General features: G+C 41.3%; 1 protein-coding gene across 13 annotated transcripts in view; it reads right to left on the reverse strand.

The window, feature by feature from the left end:
- The window catches only part of OGDHL (oxoglutarate dehydrogenase like), a 97,586-nt gene that overhangs the window by 71,830 nt on the left and 5,679 nt on the right, over positions 1-20,077 (reverse strand). For 4 of the 13 annotated variants that reach the window (XR_003095427.1, XR_003095428.1, XM_025210985.1 and 1 more), the window contains exons 1-4: positions 16,956-17,074; positions 15,197-15,423; positions 10,480-10,650; positions 2,296-2,398 (exon numbers count right to left, since the gene is read on the reverse strand). Coding sequence is in view for 10 of the 13 variants with exons in the window: in XM_025210985.1 (XP_025066770.1) it covers positions 2,296-2,398; positions 10,480-10,650; positions 15,197-15,403 (481 nt within the window). In the remaining 3 variants the exon portion in view is untranslated. Of the gene's footprint in view, positions 1-2,295; positions 2,399-6,076; positions 6,097-10,479; positions 10,685-15,196; positions 15,424-16,955; positions 17,455-17,760; positions 17,867-20,077 lie in introns of those variants that run through there. The other 9 variants (XM_025210980.1, XM_006029498.3, XM_025210984.1 and 6 more) reach the window with 9 other exon arrangements.

Here is a 20,077-nt window from a genome sequence, read left to right on the forward strand (position 1 = left end):
CTGGGTGACATGCCTTTTGCTCTGACAGTCTAATGTTGAACAAGCTGCCATCCACCTTTGATTCAATTAGTACACCAGACTGATTGTTTCCAAAAGCATACTGGAAAAGGGTGGAGAAGAAGATGCCAAAGCCAGTAGGCACTAAGATGCAACCTTACTTCATGCCAGTATCAATGCTAAACTCAGATGATGTTTCATTTTCATACTGAATGGTTGCCTTCCATTCAGTAATGATCATTACTAAACAGGTCCAGGAGCATTCCCCTGCCCTCCCACCTCCCCCAATAACAGCTCTCCATTTGGGAACAGGAAAATTGTATGCGCTTCATAAAGTACATGGCAAGGATTTTTTTCAGATGTTATTGGACCAGTAGAAGATTGAGAGAACTGTTGGACAAGCTTCCGCGCATCAAGTGCCCTTACTCAAGTTTTTAGATATCTCAAAAAAAAATCCTTGCCTCAGACATTTCCTGGATCACCCGGACTGCAACAACACTCCAACCCTAATTCGTCATGAAGTAGGCAGACAAGCTTGAAATTAAGCTTGCTTGCTTGTTTTCTTGAAACAATACCACGAAGTAACTGATGAGTTTTACTACAAAAAGCGAACCAAACACCTAGATACTGAAGGTCATGGCAGGGGCATATTACAAGAATTTCACCAGTAATATCATCAAGCTGATTTACATATTATTTCTACTTTAACTCAAGGATTTAATTAATCAACCTTATTATTTACAGGGTGTCAGCATTTGAAAATATATTACTAAGAGCATGTCAAACTCAGTAAGTGTCCATTGTGTTTTCTGGCTGGCATTTTACTCTAATTAAAGATGCCATCATGCAAAAAGAGAAATCACAGTGCATAAGTGCTTCTTCGTTTATATATTTGAGTGCTACATTTTGTATGTCTTTCCTAATAACCAGATCTGGGAGAAGCAGAACTAGAGGGATTACAAGCATAATTAAGCAAATATCTGTTAAAATACTACTATTCACTCTTTGTGCCATTGCTATGTCTAGCATTTAGGAAGCTTTGGGTCAAAGAAAACCAATTTAAATTTCTTTACCTAGTTCCCTTATGGATTATTGGTGGGCTCCAATACTGATAAACATTGCCCATCAGGTGCTCTTTATTCTAATATACCCTTAAATTTTCAAAACAATAGGAATTATATTGATCATATTCCGGCATCTCTCACAAAGATGCTATCTAACAGATAAAGGTATTCCTGAATACTTCCAAGATAGGGTCAAGCAATGCTTGCAAGACTTAAGGTCAGCCTTCAGAATACTGACTATTCTATTTTTCTTTTAAAAAGATTCAGCTTAGACTTCATATTAGGAAAGCAAGAGGGAACATGCATTTGCAAGACTATGACACTAGCTTGGTCACCTCTACAGTTGCTGTTGTCAGATGAAAAACTATTTAATGCATAGTTCATCATCCACAGAAAGGCTGGAAACACTCTCAGAAACACATTCTCCAAAGCTTCCTAGAAGCAGTTATCACAGAACAGAAGAGACTGCATGAATCACTTAACTACCAAATTGGGAATTTTAGCAGCTGAAAAAGAAAAGATCTCTATTACATAGGAGTCAGATAACATAGTGATGAGCAATATGGACATACCTACTAATATTTATTGGTTTAGAACTCTCAACTGCATATGACCATTCCCTATACTTTATATATATAAGTAATAAGTATTACCTGTTCACTTACTGTATACCTGGGTCTCCATTCCACCATCCTTCAATTTCACCCATCCCCTCCAAACCCTCTGTCCCTCAATTAAAGAAAATACCATATGGTGTCACCAAGAAGGAAAGGAGAAAACTTTATTAGAAGGTTTTAGCCACCATTCTATAACCCAGCCACAGAAAACTGCCACATGCACATTACAAGTTACTGTGTCCTCAGTCAGTCTGGCCTCTCAGGTCCTGAATGGTATGAACCATGCTTGATCTCCCCAAACTTCTGCACAAGAGCACCAGAACATAACTTGCTTCTACAGATGTTTTTACTTGAATTAACTGTAAGTAGTACAAGTATGAGGGAATGTTCCCATGCGGGTGGTCACTCTAGACTCACATAAAATGCATCATAATACAAAGTTGAAAGAATTTCTTGTAAAATATCACAAAAAAGCTAGAAGAAGAGCATTTAATTAATTATGAGTTATTCTATCCAAGTAAAGATAATATTAAATTATTTTATAGTAATCTTCTCTACTGACTGTGACACAAGGGCACAGCTCACCTAAACATATGGATTTAATACACAGTTCTCACCCAGTTTATCAATAGTGGTGATTAAGTCAGATGGAACAAATGAATCCAAGTCAGCATCCAGAATTCCTAGAGGATCCAACTGAGCCACATGATGCCCACGGATCTGAAGAGGAGAGAAGAAAAAATGTAATTAAATAAAATAAATCAGATTGACAAAACTGGTCAAAGGAGAGAGTTCGGTGACATTTTTGCCTACAACACACACCCACCCACCCCTCCTGGGATCAAAGGAAGTCAAGATAACACTAATCCCAAAAAGGAAGAGCATGTTATTGGATATACTCACTGAGTTTTTCTATTATAAAACACTGAACCTTACTAATATGTAGGTGTAACCAATTACATTTTTTTCTTGCATCCATTTCAATTTATTTTCACTTTAAAATGTAAATAAATAAGCAAATTAAGAGTAATTCCTTTTCTTATTTATAGTTTATAAAGCTCTGGGAAAATTTAAGAAATTTTGTCCAGTTTATAGTAGTAACTTAAAATGTTCTTTGGCTATGGTAAATGACAATGCAGAGCTATAATCATATAGTCCTAAGATAAAGACATAAAAATGTTGGTGGAACAGATACTACCACTGAAAGACTAACACTGTACTGCCAGCATTAAAGAAAATCCATGTCAGATGGGAAAAGAAGTTACAAACACTGTACAAGTCCTCCCAATTCTACTTCAAGAAGCTTTGAGCAGCTTAATTACATAAAATCAAGATGAAGTTAACAGCAGTTAAGTGTCACTTTCAAATTCAGGACAATTCTGATTTAGGTGTTTAGGAACTGCCATTGGCAATATTTGCCAAAAGTTACTTGACTTACCACAGTATCTCAAAGATATAGTATTTAATATGCTTCAAATAGCAAACATTGTTCTCTCCATGCTGTGTAAGAATGGCTTTGTTTAGACATTGTTTATAATGTATTTCTCACTTTCACAACAACACAACTAATTTACCCACATATTACTTTTTATTAAAGAATGAATCAAATTTGCTAAGCTAAGAGCTAAATTGTGGCTTTAGTGCACAAGGGAGTAACCAAACATTTCTCAGAGGTACAGTTCTAGTCTAAAAAGGCATTTTTAAAGTGACTTGTAGAGTTCTAAAACTACATCAATTTCTGTATCAGGTGGGCTCCACTTACAAATAAAAGACTGTAAAAGTCCCGTAAGTAGAGCCTGGGCTCTGACAGTCAAGCCATGGTTCTTCACATCTGGATGTATTGTCACCAGCAGCAAAATTTCTTCAAGCCAAGTTAAGCCCTGTGCAATATCACTGTTTACCATGATTTAGCTGGGATGATCTAGTTGAGGATGGTCCTGCTTCGAACAGGGGGTTGGACTAGATGACCTCCTGAGGTCCTTTCCAACCCTAATTTTCTATGATTCTAGGATTACACAAATGCATGTAATTGGAATTGAGCAAACAATTCTGTTGGTGATGCTCATGTCAGTAGAGAGCCTTCAACTCCCTCAGCTATGTTTTCTCTGCAGTATTAGCAGAAGTAGTCAAAGTAACTTATTTTAGGCAAAATCAGCTATAACTCCACATACAAAGAAAGGATCTCAAAATTCACAACACCGCCATTTTTACATATAACTTTACAATGAAGCCATATAACAAGAAGTGCTAATTGCTGAGGAAAGTCTTTGCATGCCAAAAATAAAAATTAAGCACTCCATTTTTCCAACATCTGTAAGAATACATAATCTGTTCAGTGTTTACAGGTATATTAATGATTATGTATGAAACAATGTCTGGAACTATGACAACTATATTGGACATAGCAATCAAAACATGCTGGATGTATTTTGTACATTTTTTCTTGTATTTCTATCTCACTAATTTAGTTTACAGTATACAAAACAAGAGGCAGCTTTGGGTTCAAAGCTACAGATCTAGTCAGGGATGGCTGGGTTGGGGAGTGAGGAGGGGAGGGAAAGAAACAGAACTATCTTCACTAACAGGGAGCCAGATAATAATAAACTATGTTCTGATTCCAGAACCATCATCAGTGGCCATAATGAATGAAGCCAAAAGGAGGAAAAATTGATCCTTGTGTGACAGCTTGCACCCTTCAAGCACAGCAAGGAAAAAGAACAAAAGCTATTTCTTTTAAAACTCAACATGACCAGTCAACTGGCAAGAGCCTGGAAGTGGACATGCAAGCCCCACAATTTGCAAGCAAAGTTGGGTTTTCTTATCAAAGATTCAGTGGAAGATTAGACACATTGTAGAGATTCAGCCTTAATACTAAAAAAAACTATCTTGAAACCTTGGTAAGACTATCCTAAAACTGTAAAGTTTCACCTTGTTCTGCCAGAGGTACCCCACTTGGCATAGCTAGTATCCAGTTATATATGGATATAAATCTATACAAAGATGTATATTAGTATATTTATACATGCTCTCTAGGACAGTAGGATTTTTAAATTCCTCGTCTGTATCCTGTATAGAGAGATTCATGGAAATGATATGCACCAGTTTCTAGAAGCAGCTTCATTGTCCATCTGCCCAAAAGAATGGTGAGGAAGTTCAGGAGAAATAGGTTCTGAAACTTGAGAAACTGACAAGAAGCAACTAACATTCTGAACAGGATATGATGCTGCCAGATCAATGACATAATTCATTAAATAAGTGAAGATTTAACTTAAACAGGTCTTCCTCAACAAGGTGCTCTGACTATGCAGGAGGTTCATAAGTCTGCTACTGGCTTGGAGTTAGCATATTGGGTTCTCCTAACTTAGAAAGTGGCGATTTCAAGGCCCAGTAATCTCAGGCTCAGTGTCTACTGAGCCAGTGTCTACTAAACAAGAATTACCAAGAAGGCCCTTTAAATGAACATCTAATTGTTCATAACTCTGGCAGCATTTTAGTAAAAAATGTAAATGAATGGAAAAGTAAAAGCTGTCAGAAAAAGATGTACAGGGTAGAAAATCAGAGGGAAGGACTGCCATCTTAAAAGCAGAGAAAAGCCCATCTCCACCCCCTCTATAATCACCCTTCAGCTACTTAAAGACCGTTATCAAGTCATGCATCTCTTTTCTCCTCTGCAGGCTAAATAACTCTAGTTCTTTCAGCTTCTCCGCATAAGTCTTGCCTCCCAGGCACCTAATCAGTTCTGTTCCTCTGCACTGGACTCTTTCCAATCTATCTACATCCTTCTTCAAGTGTGGGGCCCAAAGCTGGACACAGAAGTTCAGGTGAGGCCTCGCCAGTGCTGAATAGAGCAGAAAAATCACTTCCCTGGATTTACAATCAATACTCCTGTTGATAAAACCCGGTATGCTGTTGACTTTTTTGGCAACAAGAGCACGCTGTTGGCTCATATTCAGCTAATGGTCTACTGTAACCCTTATGTTTTCTCCCCAGTACTGCAGCCTAGACCAGTCTGTATCTGTGCATGAAATTATTCTATTCCAAGTGTAAGACTTTGCACTTGTCCCTGTTGAATCTCATCTGCTCCACCCAACTTGGTGCCATCTGCAAATTTGCTATGTATGTACTCAATCCCACTGTCCAAATCATTACTTTAAGATATTAAACAACTCCCGACTGAGGAGAAACCCACTTGAAACCTCCTCCCAACTAGACATTGAGCCATTTATGACTACACACTGAAAGCAACTGCCCTACCAGTTATGTATCCACATTAGAGTACTTGGTCTAGTCTGTGTTTTCTTAGCTTGTTAATGAGAATGTTATGGGAGACTGTCAGAAGCTTTGCTAAATCAAGCTTTGCCAAATTAGCTGCTTGCTCCCCCATCCATAGAGTGTTACCTTATCATAGAAGGAATTCAGGTTGGTCAGGCATAACTTCCTCTTGGTGAATCCATGCTGATTGTTTCTGAACACCTTGTTCTCCTCTAGGTGTTTCACAACTGACTCCTTGAGGACTTGCTCCATGATTTTTCCAGGGAACAGTCAGACTGATAGCTCTGTAATTCTTCAGATCCTCATTTTCCCTTTCCAAGCATCTGGGACCTCATCTGACCTCTGCAAATTCTCAAAGAGTATAACCAATGGCTTTGAAACTAGCTCAGACAATTTCTTCAGTACGTTAGGGTGTATTCCATACAGCTCTGCCAACCTGAAATCATCTAGCTTCTCCAAGTAATTGCTAACCTATTATTCTACTACTCTAGGCTATTTGTCTCTCCCTTATCTTTGCTGCCAACTGAACTTATCATCCACTATCTGCCCCATTGTGAAGGCTGACGTAAAAGAGATATTAAACACTTCAGTCTTCTCACCATCATCTGTAACTAGACTGCCTTCTGCATTCCATAAGAGATGTAGTTTCACTGGCCTTCCTCTTGACATACCGGTACCTATAAAATCCCTTTTTATCGCCTTTTACGTCCCTTCCCAGCTGCATCTCAAATCGTGTTTTGGCCTTTTGTTATATACTACCCTCGTACTGTGACTGAGTTTCTACATCTTGCAGGATTAATTTTTTAGTTCATCTCATTGAAGAGATTCCTGCCTAGCCTGGCTAGCATCTTGTTGCACTTCCCAGTCTTCAGTCACTTCAGCATAGCTTGCTTCTGTACTCTTAAGAGGGCCTCCTTAAAAGTACAGCCAACTCTTCTAGACTCCTCATCCCTTTAGACTTGCCTCCCAGGGGATCCTGCCCACCACTTCCTGGAATTTGTTAAAATCTGCTTTTCTGAATCAGAGGCCTTTATTCTGCTGCTCTCCTTCCTTCCTCCCCTTAGGATCTTGAACCCTAACATTTCATGATCAGTCATCTAAATTACCTTCCACCTTCATATTCTCAACCAATTCCTCCATGTTTGTGAACAGGAAGTTAAGAGCTTTCCCTCGTTTGCTTCTCTACCATCTAAAACAAAAAGTTATCCCACACATACTCAAAGAATTACTTGGGCTGCTTGTACACTTCTTTGTTTTCCTCCAAAGAGATGTCCTGATAATTAAAGACCCGAATGAGAACCAAGTCCTGCAATCTGGAAGCTTCTGTAAGTTATTTAAAGAAGGCACCATCCACCTCTTTCTCCTGATTTGGAGGCTGGTGTGTATATATATATATATATATATATATGTGAAACACCTCTTCCTTCCTATTCTTCATAAACAAACTATAACCATCCAGGATTATACTCTAGTCATGTGAACTATCCAACCACACACTGTAATCCCAATTACAGTAGAATTTTGCAATTTGTACTAGGAGCTCCAATTCTTCCCATTTTTACCCCCGTGCTTCTTACATTGGTATATAAACATACTTTATGGGCACTTACACACATGCAGGGAGGCTGCTCCGATGTGCTCTAAATCCAGCGTGTGTCAGAGCCAGCTCAATTAATTGAGTCTGCTGGAGTGTGGAAATTAATGTGCTCCAGTGGCCTCCAGCCTCACAAGTATCAGTGTCCTTGTGCTGAAAAATAGCGGCAGGGTGCTTTGAACTCAATTTGTTGAACAAGCTTTAGTTCAAAGTGCCCTTCTGCCATTTTTTCAGCGCAGGGATGCTGATACGCATGGTGCTTGGGCACTTTTAATTTGAGTGGTTCGCAAATTAGAGCACACCACCCCACCTCCCAGAGCACATGTATAAACACCCTATTATGGTAAATAATCCTATTTGCATTAATGATGGTAATCAATATGTCCTGTCGGTACCGAGTGCAGAACTGAATCCATAAAGATATTTTCATTGGGTATTATTCATTTTCTGTCATTCACAGTGTTTAGACCAATCAACTGTATCAACTAAGACGAGGGGGGAAAAAGCAAAGGAACAAAGGTAAAAGGAAACAACAATTCTCTCTGGATATCAACATTCAGTTATCTTTGCTAACTAATTTTTGTAACAGATAACTGTTCTGTAGTCTCAGAACATCTCTCATGTTCAGTGTAAAAGTATTAAAGTCATGAGGCTAAAAAAAGAGAAAGAAATGTAATTGTGCTACATGCAGAGACAGAAGATGTCAAGGGAGATTTACAGTACTTCTGTGCCACACTTAGATTTATCATTTGGTCAGCATTTTGCAGCTTCTGGCAAAACAGCTTCATTACTTTCTCCTCTCTTGTTTTAAAACTTGTTATTTTGAGACTTATGATTTACACAAGACTGTCACCATTCCTAGATTGCCAACTTTTAATATTTAAAAGAGGAAAAAGTTATTTAAAATGGTTACTAGATTCATCATGTCTGGACAACAACAATTTAGAAAACACTGACTTTTATTCATCAAGTTAATATTTTACATATCAGTGCAGTGGTAAAGGCAAGCAGGAGGCCATTCTTTTTAAAGGTCATTCTTTCAATTAATGGAAAATTCCAACCCACCAATACAAGCTTCATCCACTCTAGTTTTAAAATAGCTCAGATTCTCCAGTTATTTTTATCATGTATACACACTCTCCCCTCCCTCCCCACACCATTTTACAAACCACAATGGTCTACTGCTCAAGGCAACTCCATCCACCGTAACTGGAGAACCACTTAAAAAGATAAGGTATGGCAAAAGACGACATGAAAACCAGTGGTTTCTGTGATTTTGGTTTTAATACATTTGGTGGCTTTTTAAATTTTTTGCTCAAGGATTTCATCAAACTATATCTTGCTCTGGGAACCCAGTCTTCCCTACTGATGCATGTGTGAGGACACAAGTCAAACCTTTGACTGGAGAGGAAAAGTTACACAAGAAAAATCATTGTTGCCCTCAATTCAGATATGGCAAAACATGCAAAATACACAGATTTACAATCTATTCATTTTCCTTGCATCTGCACACTCAGAACTACATGGCTTAACATTAGGTATTGTGGAAATAGATCAGAAAATCTGCATTACCCATAGTGTGAGGGTCAATGACCCCTGGATTGGGCAAACCTGAAAACTGGGGAGTCACCAAAGTCTGCCAGGGACAGATAAAAGGCAGTGAAAAATGACCCTCAGTGGCGCCCTCTTGATCTCCAACTCGACCAGACCTGTCCAGCCAGAAGGACCAGCCGGCAACCCCCTTCTGGAAGATGATACCACGCTGAAAGAAGCCTCAACGACAGACTCCAGCGCTTGTAGGATAAGTATACCTGACTCTGTAGCCTGCTACTGTGTGTGTGTGTGTGTGTGTGTGTGTGTGTGTGTGTGTGTGTGTGTGTGTGTGTGTGTGTGTGTGTGTGTGTGTGTGGACCAGCCCCAAGGTTTATGATTACAGTGTTTCAATCCGCCTAATAAACTAGAATTTTAAGGATCCCGAGTTGGACATTTGTAGCCAACAATTCCCAGTACCGAGATAAGCATGATACTATGCAAACAAATAATGCTGTGGTACAAGCAAAACAGTGCAGGATCAACTTGGGGGGGGGGGGTCCCCTATTCCCAGTAACAAGGATTCACAATTAATACAGCTGGAATAATTACAATTTGTTTCAGTCTGGCCACTTCTCTAGAACAAGTCAAAAATATTTTTGGTTCACATAAAGCCAAGCCAAAATTTGTCAGGTTTATTTGACAAATGTATTTTGGGTCATATCAAAGAACACTGTTTTCTGCTTTCAGGTTACCCTTTGTTTAAAGTTAAATCTATTTTAAACAAAAAGTCTGTCTCTAAACAAAATATATTTAAGAGAAAGGGTCTAAATGAAACATTTCAGAGTTCCAAAAAGTTTCATTAAGGCATTTTTTAAATTCCATTCCCCTCCCCAAAGTTATTCAGCAAAATTCACATAAATTCACAAAAGTGTTTAGGTTCCCTTAAAACTTCATTTTTAGCCAACTTGCCATTGGTCAAGTAGGTTGTGTCAAGCTCTACAATTCATTCTGATTTATTTGGGAATTCCAATATATTCCTTCCCTTTTCCCATAGAAAGAGAATTTGGTGCTAATGAAAATATAACTGGACACTGATCACTGTTTTCCTTTGTCTGAAAACAAATTCAGGTGAAAAAATCCACTATGGAATATGATCAGAAGTTTCACTTTACTGCACACATCTATCTACGATATATATACATATTCACTAGATTAAAAAAAAAGCTAGTTCATAATATGAAGTAACCCTGTGGCAATTCTATCATCATTCACACCCAAAAGATTCTAGCAAATGGAGCATATGGATTTCAGAGAAGCATTACTCTATTTTCCCAACCAAAAATCAGTAAATACACACACAGAAAAAGCTCCCAGTAGAACACTGAATACTTTATATACTTACTTGATAAGCCCTAATCAAAGACTGCACAGCTAGGTGGTCCTCAACTAGTTTTTCGGCTTTATATGCTGTCTGGGTCAGTCCATGGCTCTGAAGCAGTGATGAACAGTCTGGTAAGTACGCCTGACCAGGAAGAGCCCCAGCGTTGGCATTTTGAAAAAACAAATCCCAAGACTGGATAGCAGTATAGAAAAGAAAGGAAATCTCTCTGTTGGAACAAATAAACTCACAATGGCAAAAGCAGCAGTTAGACGTGACAATGAATGACATCACACCATTGCAGACTCAAAACTAGCTAGCTGACGGCCTTTGTCATATTTCAATACATACACAATTCCTGTGGCAAATTAACGGCTCTCTATGCATGTAAGTTTATTGTTTATTATAAGTTTATTGTTCTGAATGCTACCATTTGCCAATGATGGAGAGCTTTGTGTTAGAAGAAAAATACCAGTGAAAGTTCAATGTCAGGTGTGAGTGTTTTTCTGAATGAGCTGGTCAGTATCATGCCTATTCCTCATCATCCTGGAACATTATATTAATCTAGACTTCAGGGTGTTTGTAAACTTGTAATCTGCCATAATTACAAAAATCTAATTAAATCACAAATGTCGCTACTTAAGTCATGATACCTAGTTCCCTCTGAATAACAAAGCTGGAAGTCAGTCTTTAGTTTATTGACAAGCTTTAGATCTACTCAGTGGGGACCAGAGGCACAGTCCATCCCAAAAGTCTGACAAGAAAAACTGGCCACAGTATCCTGAATCTGTGTATTCCTAACTGCCTAAGCCAGAGTTTCAAAGTGCTCCAGTTTCAAGTTACAGCTTCTCCCTGCCAGCAACAAAAGGCTTGGGCACCAAGGGTACAGACACTATATACCACCCTAAGAAATACATTCCCTTCCTTTGTTCATTGAGCATTAAGAAGGCTCTTTTCTTATCTCAATACAGATGTGCACGACTTGGTAAACATCAGCCCTCCCCCTTGTAAAATGGCAATGCTGCCGTGCTCACAGGGGTTTCGTGATATTCTATATTTATGGAAGCACTTTAAGGGTTTATGACAAAAGGTGCTAAAGAAGCACCAAGTGTTATCAAATCACTTCAGTGGATAGAGCTGAAGCTGGAACAATGGTTAGACTCAGCTGTTTAAGAGCCCCAAAGCTTTAGAACATATTTTGTTCTTTATTCTTATTTATATCTATTTTAAAAGCTTAGCAAAGTGCTATAGGATTGTTTTCTCTCATTTAGGAACTTCGGTGCATTCTTCCAAGGAACTTGCATAACTGAAAGTTCTGCCCCATCCACATGTGTCATTCTGAACTGGCACAGATCACAGCAACCTGGTTCTGTTGACAGCCTGCTCTCTTCCTATCACTCTACTGAGAACTTGGTTCCCCTTTTCCCAGAGAATTTTTTTTCCCCGCATAAAAAGTATGTATCAAGATGTTTCAAATCCTTACTCTTCTTGAAACAGATATTCTGAAGCTCAGCTAAAGAAGCTCCTCAGGCAGTCACTTGTACTGCACAAAACCGACAACAAGAGCTAGGCTTCCAGTGTTTTCAACGGGTATCAAACAAGGGGGCACAACTATTCAAATCTAGTGTTAGGTTCAGACTTTGTTAACTGCTTAAAGTTACTCAGATGCTGGAGCTCTGAATGTCTTCCTCCCTATGTCAGATTTTAAATTTTTTATTTGCATGTCTCCGCAGTGGTACTTAAGGCCTTCAGAGCAGAGGAATTATTTTGGTAATGAAAGATCATTATTACATTAAAAATTCCAAATATCCTATTAATTCAGATGTGTAGTTTCCAGACGAGATCGGTTATGAATTAAAAGTTATATTTTCAAGTAATCCAGGCAAAATATTAATTACGTCCAGTTCCCCATCACTTTCTCAATTTGGGGGGGGGGGGGGGGGTTTTTTGTTGTTTTTTGGGGGGGGTTGTTTTTGTTTTTTTTGAGACAGTAGTGAGCAAGCAATATAATATAACTTCCTGTCAAATGCCAAGAGACTGTACTTTTAGACGCTATAATGCAGGATAGGCGGTTTCACAGGTCTCACTGCCTTTGGCAGAAGTTGATAGTCTGGTTAAGAAAATCTGAATAGTCTAAATAACTTAACTGTTTTGAAGATATACAAACATGGTGCTCTAACCAACTTCTGAAAGGCTACATTTGAAGGGATATGTGGATGGAGGGAAGGAATCCCATACATTTCACTTCTGCTATCAATGTTCTTGAATGTATTGATTTGTTGAACAGGTTTGACATTTAATCAGAGGGGAGGGAAAATACATCATTTGGCTAAAGAAAATTAGTTTTTCCTAGACACACATCCATCAACCTTCAGGAACTTATATGGCATCTTTCAAGATTGATACCAGAGTACCGTCTTTTGGAGTTCTTGTATCAGTGTCTGTCTCTGCTAATAATGCTTGCTATGTAACTGAATGGATAAAAGACCCACTCAGTTTCACAACTCTCTCAGTAGAATGAATAGTCTCTCAGTTCTTTCTTTATTTAACAGAGATCTGGTTACATTGGGCTGAGTTATACCAAGGAATAGGAGACTGTTAATGGCATAGGGACATAAGCTATAAACAAAAATTATTAAAGAAAAAAACGGATGTTGATCCCCAGTGACTGATCCTCTGTTGAGAGCAAACTTCCATCTTCCCACAGCAGCAAATTCATTAGATACCTATGCCTGAGCTTTTAATTTCAAAATAAGTCAAAATGTCAAATAATATGATGACATTTCGTTATCACATATTATGCAGTACTACAAAACTAGTCTGAAATAGGTTATTTACACTATAGCATCACTGGAGGAAACTTAAAGCAGTTTGTCCTCTCAAGTATGGCAGAAACACACATCTTGAGCTAATTTTATAGCATCGCTGTTCATACAGAGCAAGGTTGTTTTTATAACACCGATTTCCAAGTACACAATATAAGGAAGCAATTAAATACTCACAGTAGAATGGCTGCATACAGGAAAACATGGTTACTATTATGTACTCAATATTCAACCATGCCGTTTTGTAATTAATCTTGCAATAGTAATAACTGAGCCTTGTCAAGCCCCTTCCCTATGATCTATGGCCCTGACATCATTCTATGAGCAGAAATAATGATGCCTTTTTCAGAGTTCATGTCACATTTTATTCCCACAGCTGTTTTGGATGCTACTTTCAGAAGAAGAAAGACAAATGCAGAAGCAGAGATGCTTCAAAAGGAAAGGATCAAGTGGAGATGAGGTGGTGAAGCAGGGGAATACAGGAGAAATTCCTTCTGCAACCTACCATCTAACCAGGTTTAATCTCTCCTTGGCTTTGCAGAAGTTTCCTTAATATCTACATATTCAGGGAAGCATTTCTAAGGTCAAAACACTAACGATGCTGGAGTCTAAACCTGAAACAAAGTCACCTTGCAAAGCAGTATGTTAAAAGAGTGAGCAACCAAATCTTTCAATCTTATGAGAAAGGAAAATACTGTTGAGAGCCATGGTTTGTGGGCATTTAAAAATAAAGTTTTCAAAAAAAGAGGAGAAAGTGGAGTTTGTTTTAAAAGTTGAAACAAAAGATGCAAGCTGACAAGATACATCTGAGCAGAATAGCAGAATGTCCAAAGGGAAGTGAAATAACTAGGGCTATCAATTAATCACCATTAACATGCACGATTAACGTGTTAATTGGTTCTTGAATTAATTTTTTTTAACCCATTAACCACACACATGATTTTGAAGCCCACACCTGGGCTCCACTCAGCCACCATCACCACTGCCTCTGGACTGCTACAGCAGGGTAGCGGTGGCAACACAGAGGACCGAAGAGTAGCCCAGGCATGGGCTCCGGGCTGCTGCAGCAGGAAGGCTGGGGTGGAGGCAGGGAGGTGCATGCACAGACAGACACATAAGAGCAGCCGCAGCATGCATGAGGTCAGGAACACAACCAGGAGGCGTGTACAGCAGTGCCCAGCAGATAAGTCTGTGGAGGTGAAGGGGCAGGGGGAGACAGAGGGAAGGGGCGGGGGCAAATTGCGGGCCCCTACAGTGAGGGAGGTAGCAGGGCAGGTCATGAGACAGAGCAGCAGGCAGCTCACCCAGGGGTGATTGGGGGGGTGGGGGCGCCTCCCCACTGCTGCGTGCACTCCTGAGGAAGGCATGGCGGGGCACGTACCCCCCAGATTTGTGTGTGGGCCAGAGACAGGCTGCCTGCTGCAGGCTGGGGCTCTGCACCCTGCTGCCTATGCTCCAAGAGCCATGCAATACCATGCTGTGCCTCCTGCCACTGGGCAGGCAGCAGATGCAGCATGGCCAGTGCACAGCTCCTGGAGCAAAGGCAGCAGGGCACAGAGGCTCAACCTGCACCCCTGGACAAGCCTCCTGTGGCTCTGTCCCATGACCTGCCCTGCCCCAGGGCCCCATACACCCTTGCCCCTCCCCCCACTCCTTCCCCTCCCCCCACTCCTTCCCATCCACAGACTTACCTGCTGGGTGCTGCTCTATACCCTGCCATGCTGTGTTCCTGTAGGGTTACCATATTTCCAGTTTCAAAGTATATCATCATTGCAACAATATATGGGAAATTAGATTCATATTTATTCATTTTATTAAATTCCCTAATAAAAAGTTTGGTTTAAGATCACCAACAAGAGTGGAATCAATCTATACTTAATCTTACTAGTATCATTTTGTATTAATATTTAGCTTACCTTATGAACACTTTTAGGGTTTTCAAGCCATGCATAATACATTTCTTCCACATAATTTGAATTACTTCCACTCGGGAATGGTTCTGTGGCTCTGGATGAAACACAAAGTCGGTTCTGTAGAAATACCTTTCTGGCCACATCTTGATTTTTCAAAAATTGAATGCCAGGATGTTTTAAGGTAGCTACAAGCAACCTCAAAAGACTCATGGTTAATAGAGGATCCAAGCCTAATAAAACAAAACAAATTCAAGTCAAGAGAATGGCTAATGCATTACAGATGTCTTGCAATGAAAACTGGTATAAAACTAGAACTGTTTTTTAAACAGAAAAAAAACCAGAACAGAAAAGTCCACTGATCAGTTATAGAGTCTGCAGATACAGATGTTGATAGCAGTGATGATCACCCATTACCATCTATCAAACCCACAAACACTTCAGAGTTGGGAACCAAAGACATCATTAAGGTTTCTAAAGCAGGAGTAGCCCCCTACTTCTAGATATGTTTCTTTGAAACCCAGGCAACAGAGATCACATTAACCCTCTCACTCTTCCTGGTACTACTGAGAGCTGTTGCTGCTGTTACTCAGGGTTGTTTTTTTTGAATGAGTCAACCTTTCTAGTAGATCTCCTGGAGGGCTTCAGCCACAGAATCCTTCTGAGAAAAAAAGGGAAGACTGGTATGTCAATTTATTTTGCCATATAGGGTAGAAGTAAAAACATGAAACATTAAGGTGGGCTTTGACTGGGCACTAGACTTAAGACCAGATTACAGCAGGGGTGATTTAGTTCAAGCTCTATAGTGATGGAGCTATCCTGTTGTGCTCCCAAAGGCCACTTAGCTTCCAGGCTCACTTTTTAACTGGGTAAGTACCCTGAAACTTTAAATGTGACAAAAAGGGAAGTGCTAGATTCAGAAGTCTTGAGCACTAGTAACTTCTAATGTTATCACAGGACATTGAAGCATTTCTAAATGCAAGCTACAGTTTGAAACCTAGCCAAAAAAGCAACCATTATGTTAATAAAAATCAAAACTCACAGGAAAAGCAAAAACAAAGTGAAAACAAATAATATGAAAAATTATAAAGAATGTATTAACCAATAAAAGTTAGAAAACTTAAAGTTAATCCTGACTCATCTTCCATAAGAGTATGGAAAGTGGGTCATTTAAATTACATCTATCAGTTACCCTTACAAACCCATCCACAATGGGACAGTTGGTTAAAACTGGCATAATAACAATGTATTTGTGTACATACACATCACTGAAGGGAGCATTCACATAGATCCAAGATGCAGAATATTTACCATTAGACATAGCAAAATAAGAGAAAGTTTTATCCCAGTGCAGCCCTATTTTACTAAGCCACATTATATGGGTCTCCTCTGTTGAGAGTCATGAAAGTTTTGCATAACTGAGGCCATGGAAGGGACATGCAGTTGAAGAACTCCGAATCCCACTTCAAATTTGGAACACTTCAGCAAAGTTCCCTGTGCATTTCAGAAGCAACACTGTTCTCCAGCTAGATCTCTGGAGGCTCCAGAGGATAGCCAAGCACTCACTTGCGATCCACCCAACTCTCCCTCCCTGCTCTGTAAGCACTTCAAAAATGTTCCTTCTCCCCCTTTCTTCCCCAGGATCATTTCTGAAAGTGATTCTTTACCCATGGATGCCTGCACCCTTTCTGTTTGAAGCACATGAAAGTAGGAATGAAAAGTTAATCATTTAACCAATAAGCCCAGTGGTAACCAGTTAGCTTACCAGTTATTGTTTCATGTGAGGCAGGGCACAGTCTGGCAGGGAAGGGAAGAAAGGGAAGCCATACAGTATCCCAGCAGGAACTGGAAGACAGAGGGGCAAGGGGGACTAGTACCCACAGCCTATGAAGTTAAAGTGTAAAACAAAAGTGGCCTGACTCATCAATTAAGCAATTAGCTGCTCGTTCACAGGTGCTTCTCCCTTTCAAGGAGTGGCTTCATGCGGGCTTTGCTGTCTAGCTAGGCTTGTGACTGCCTCCTTCCCCCCACCCTGCAACCCCACCACAGGGCCCGGGAAGCAGCTCCCAGCAGCAACTGTGTTCCAGCTGCTGTATTATCAGTTAACCATTTAACCAATATAATTAAAGCTGGCTAAACGGATAATTTTTTAACAATATTTACATCCAAAGGCACTTGCAGCACTTCAAACAGCATATCTGTTCAATAACGGTCACAAGCTGGCAGAGGGTAGATTCAGGCTAGATATCAGGAGGCACTACTTCATTGTCAGGGCAGCTAGGATCTGGAACCAACTCCCAAGAAAAGTGGTACTGGCTCCTAATCTGGGGGTCTTTAAAAGGAGGCTGGATGAACACCTTGCCAGGGTCGTTTGACCCCAGTACTCTTTCCTGCCATGGCAGGGGGTCAGACTCGATCTGCTCAGGTCCCTTCTAACTCTACCAACTATGAAACTATGACCCAAGTCTGGAAGGCAATTTTGATTTTTAATCTTAGTTCTGCTCTCCTCACTTATAAAATGGTTAAGTATAGAGGTGCACCAATATATCGGTCGCACATCAGATCAGTACCAATAAAAGGAAAATACATATTATCGGCTGTCAGCTTTCTTTGGCCAGTGTAGCCACTACCAGTAATGTGACCGATAAATACTGCTTTCCTGTGCACAGCCACATGCATACACGCAGCCAGGAATGCAGCCCGGCAGCTTGGAGAGCAGCATCCTGCTGATAAGCCTGTAGGGAGAAAGAGGCATAAGGGACAGCAGGGGGCAGATCAAGACCCCCATGGTGAGGAAGAGTGGGGCAGGGGCTGCCCAGCCAGGACGATAAGTGGGATCCTGGGGCCAGGAGCAGGATGGAGCCACGGGCAGCTATTCCAGGCAGCATGGGGAAGGGGGCAGCTCCTCACTGCTGTGTGCACCCCCAGGGGAGGTATGGGGGACCTGTGCCCTCCCAGATTTGTGTGCAAGGCAGAGACAGGCTACCCACTGCGGTCTTGGGGCCAGAAGCTGCGCCCAATTCTTCCCGGTGGGGGGCTGAGCTGGGCTGGGCTTGGAGCAGACTGGAGCAGGGTGGGAGGGCCACAGCAGCAGTGCTGGGAGGGGTGGCTATGGGGGAGGGCCTATGAGAAATTTTTGGATGGTTACAGCCCTCCAAACCTCTGCCTAGTACCACCTCTGCTTGGGGCCATTCTGCTGCCTTTCCCTTGGGAGCCCCTGCACTGGCCGTGCACCCCCTGGCTGCCCTGTAGCGGGGGGGTTCCTGAGCGAAAGGCAGCAGAGCAGAGTGCCCCTAGCAGGTGCAGCACTGAGGGGGAGGGGGCTGGGAGGCTATAGCCACCCCTCCCAGCACCACCACTATCACCCATCCCATGCATCTGAGCCCACCCCACTACCACTCTGAGTCCAGCCCTGGCCCAGTCCCCCAACCGGGAAGAGGCTGGTGCCACCCCTGGCCCCGAGCCCGCAGTGGGCAACCCACCCTCACCCCATACACAAGTCTGGGGACGCACCTGCCCCCCATGCCTCCCCCAGGGGTGTGCGCAGCAGCAGGGAGCCACCCCCTCCACCACCCCACAGCCCCTGGATGAGTAGCCTGTAGCTCTGCCCCATGCCCTGCCCTGGGATCCCATTCACCACCCTGGCAGGGCAACATCTACCACAGCCCCAGCCCCACTCCCTCACTGTGGGAGCCTCAACCTGCACCCCTCCCCACAGCCTTACCAGCAGGATGCTGCTCTCCAAGCTGCCAGGCTACTTTTCTGTAAATCGGCTTTTGAGTCAGTAACAGCAAATATGGCTGGTTAATAATCAACCAAGAAAATCTTTATCAGTACACCCCTAGTTAAGTTGTAGTTCTTTCACAAGGTAATGACAAAGAAAAATTACTGTTTGAATAACACTTTGGAACAATTCAATGCGAACTCACTTGAAAGTTCAGGATTGAAAACAGCTTTCCTAGTAAACCTTCTTTTATTATTTAAATGCATCTAGGAACATAGCATCACTACAGCGAGCCTCTCATAAGAGTACAGATGGCACACTGAAACTAGCCCCGACAGGCTAAACCCAAATGGGAAAAAAAAATCAAAATCTAATGTCCTGGATCAGAATTCAAGAAATGGATGCTGATTCACTAAGAAAAACCCTCAAATCAGGTCAACAAATAGAAAATATGGCTATAAAGACATTAAAAATGTTGATTCCGTAAAATTACAGTCATCTCAGAAACAGCATCCTAGCCCAAAAGGGTTTTGCCACTTTTCAGTTACTACTTAGGTAGCAAAGCATATGTTAAAACAACAGGTGAACTAGTTACAAGATACTAGCTCTACAACACACAATACATGTGTTACAGCTGCTAAGCACAGATTGAATGCAATGGAGCATATTCCCAACATATCTGAAAAATCACATCTAGGTTTTTCCAATTCTTTCAGCATTCCATTTTGAGACATGGTGCTTCCTATCTAGCCATACAGCTAAGCGACTTGTCCAGAGTCTTACAAACTATTGCATCAGATCCTGGCTTCCACAAAAGCAGCTGTCAAACTCATCTTATTTCAGAGCACTAATGTAAAGATCTCCTCGTGGAGGGTTGATACAGTCAAAGTGAAGAAGGACTTTCCTTCTTCACTTTGACTGTATCAACCCCCCACGGGGACCCTCCTTCATTATCATAACAAGCAGTGTCTATCACAGAAGTGGCGAAACTGCAGCTCACAAGCCACATGTGGCTTGCCAGCATGGTACTTGTGGCTCTCCCAATTTTCCCAGCTCAGGTACCAGGCTGCTGAGGCAGGAGCTGCAGCTGTGCCACATACCCCAGGGCATGCTCCCCACAGGGAAAACCATACTGGCTTGACACTGTGGCACTGGGTGGGGGG

The sequence above is a fragment of the Alligator sinensis genome, unplaced genomic scaffold, assembly GCF_000455745.1.
Source record: "Alligator sinensis unplaced genomic scaffold, ASM45574v1 scaffold374_1, whole genome shotgun sequence".
Taxonomy (NCBI): Eukaryota; Metazoa; Chordata; order Crocodylia; family Alligatoridae; genus Alligator; species Alligator sinensis.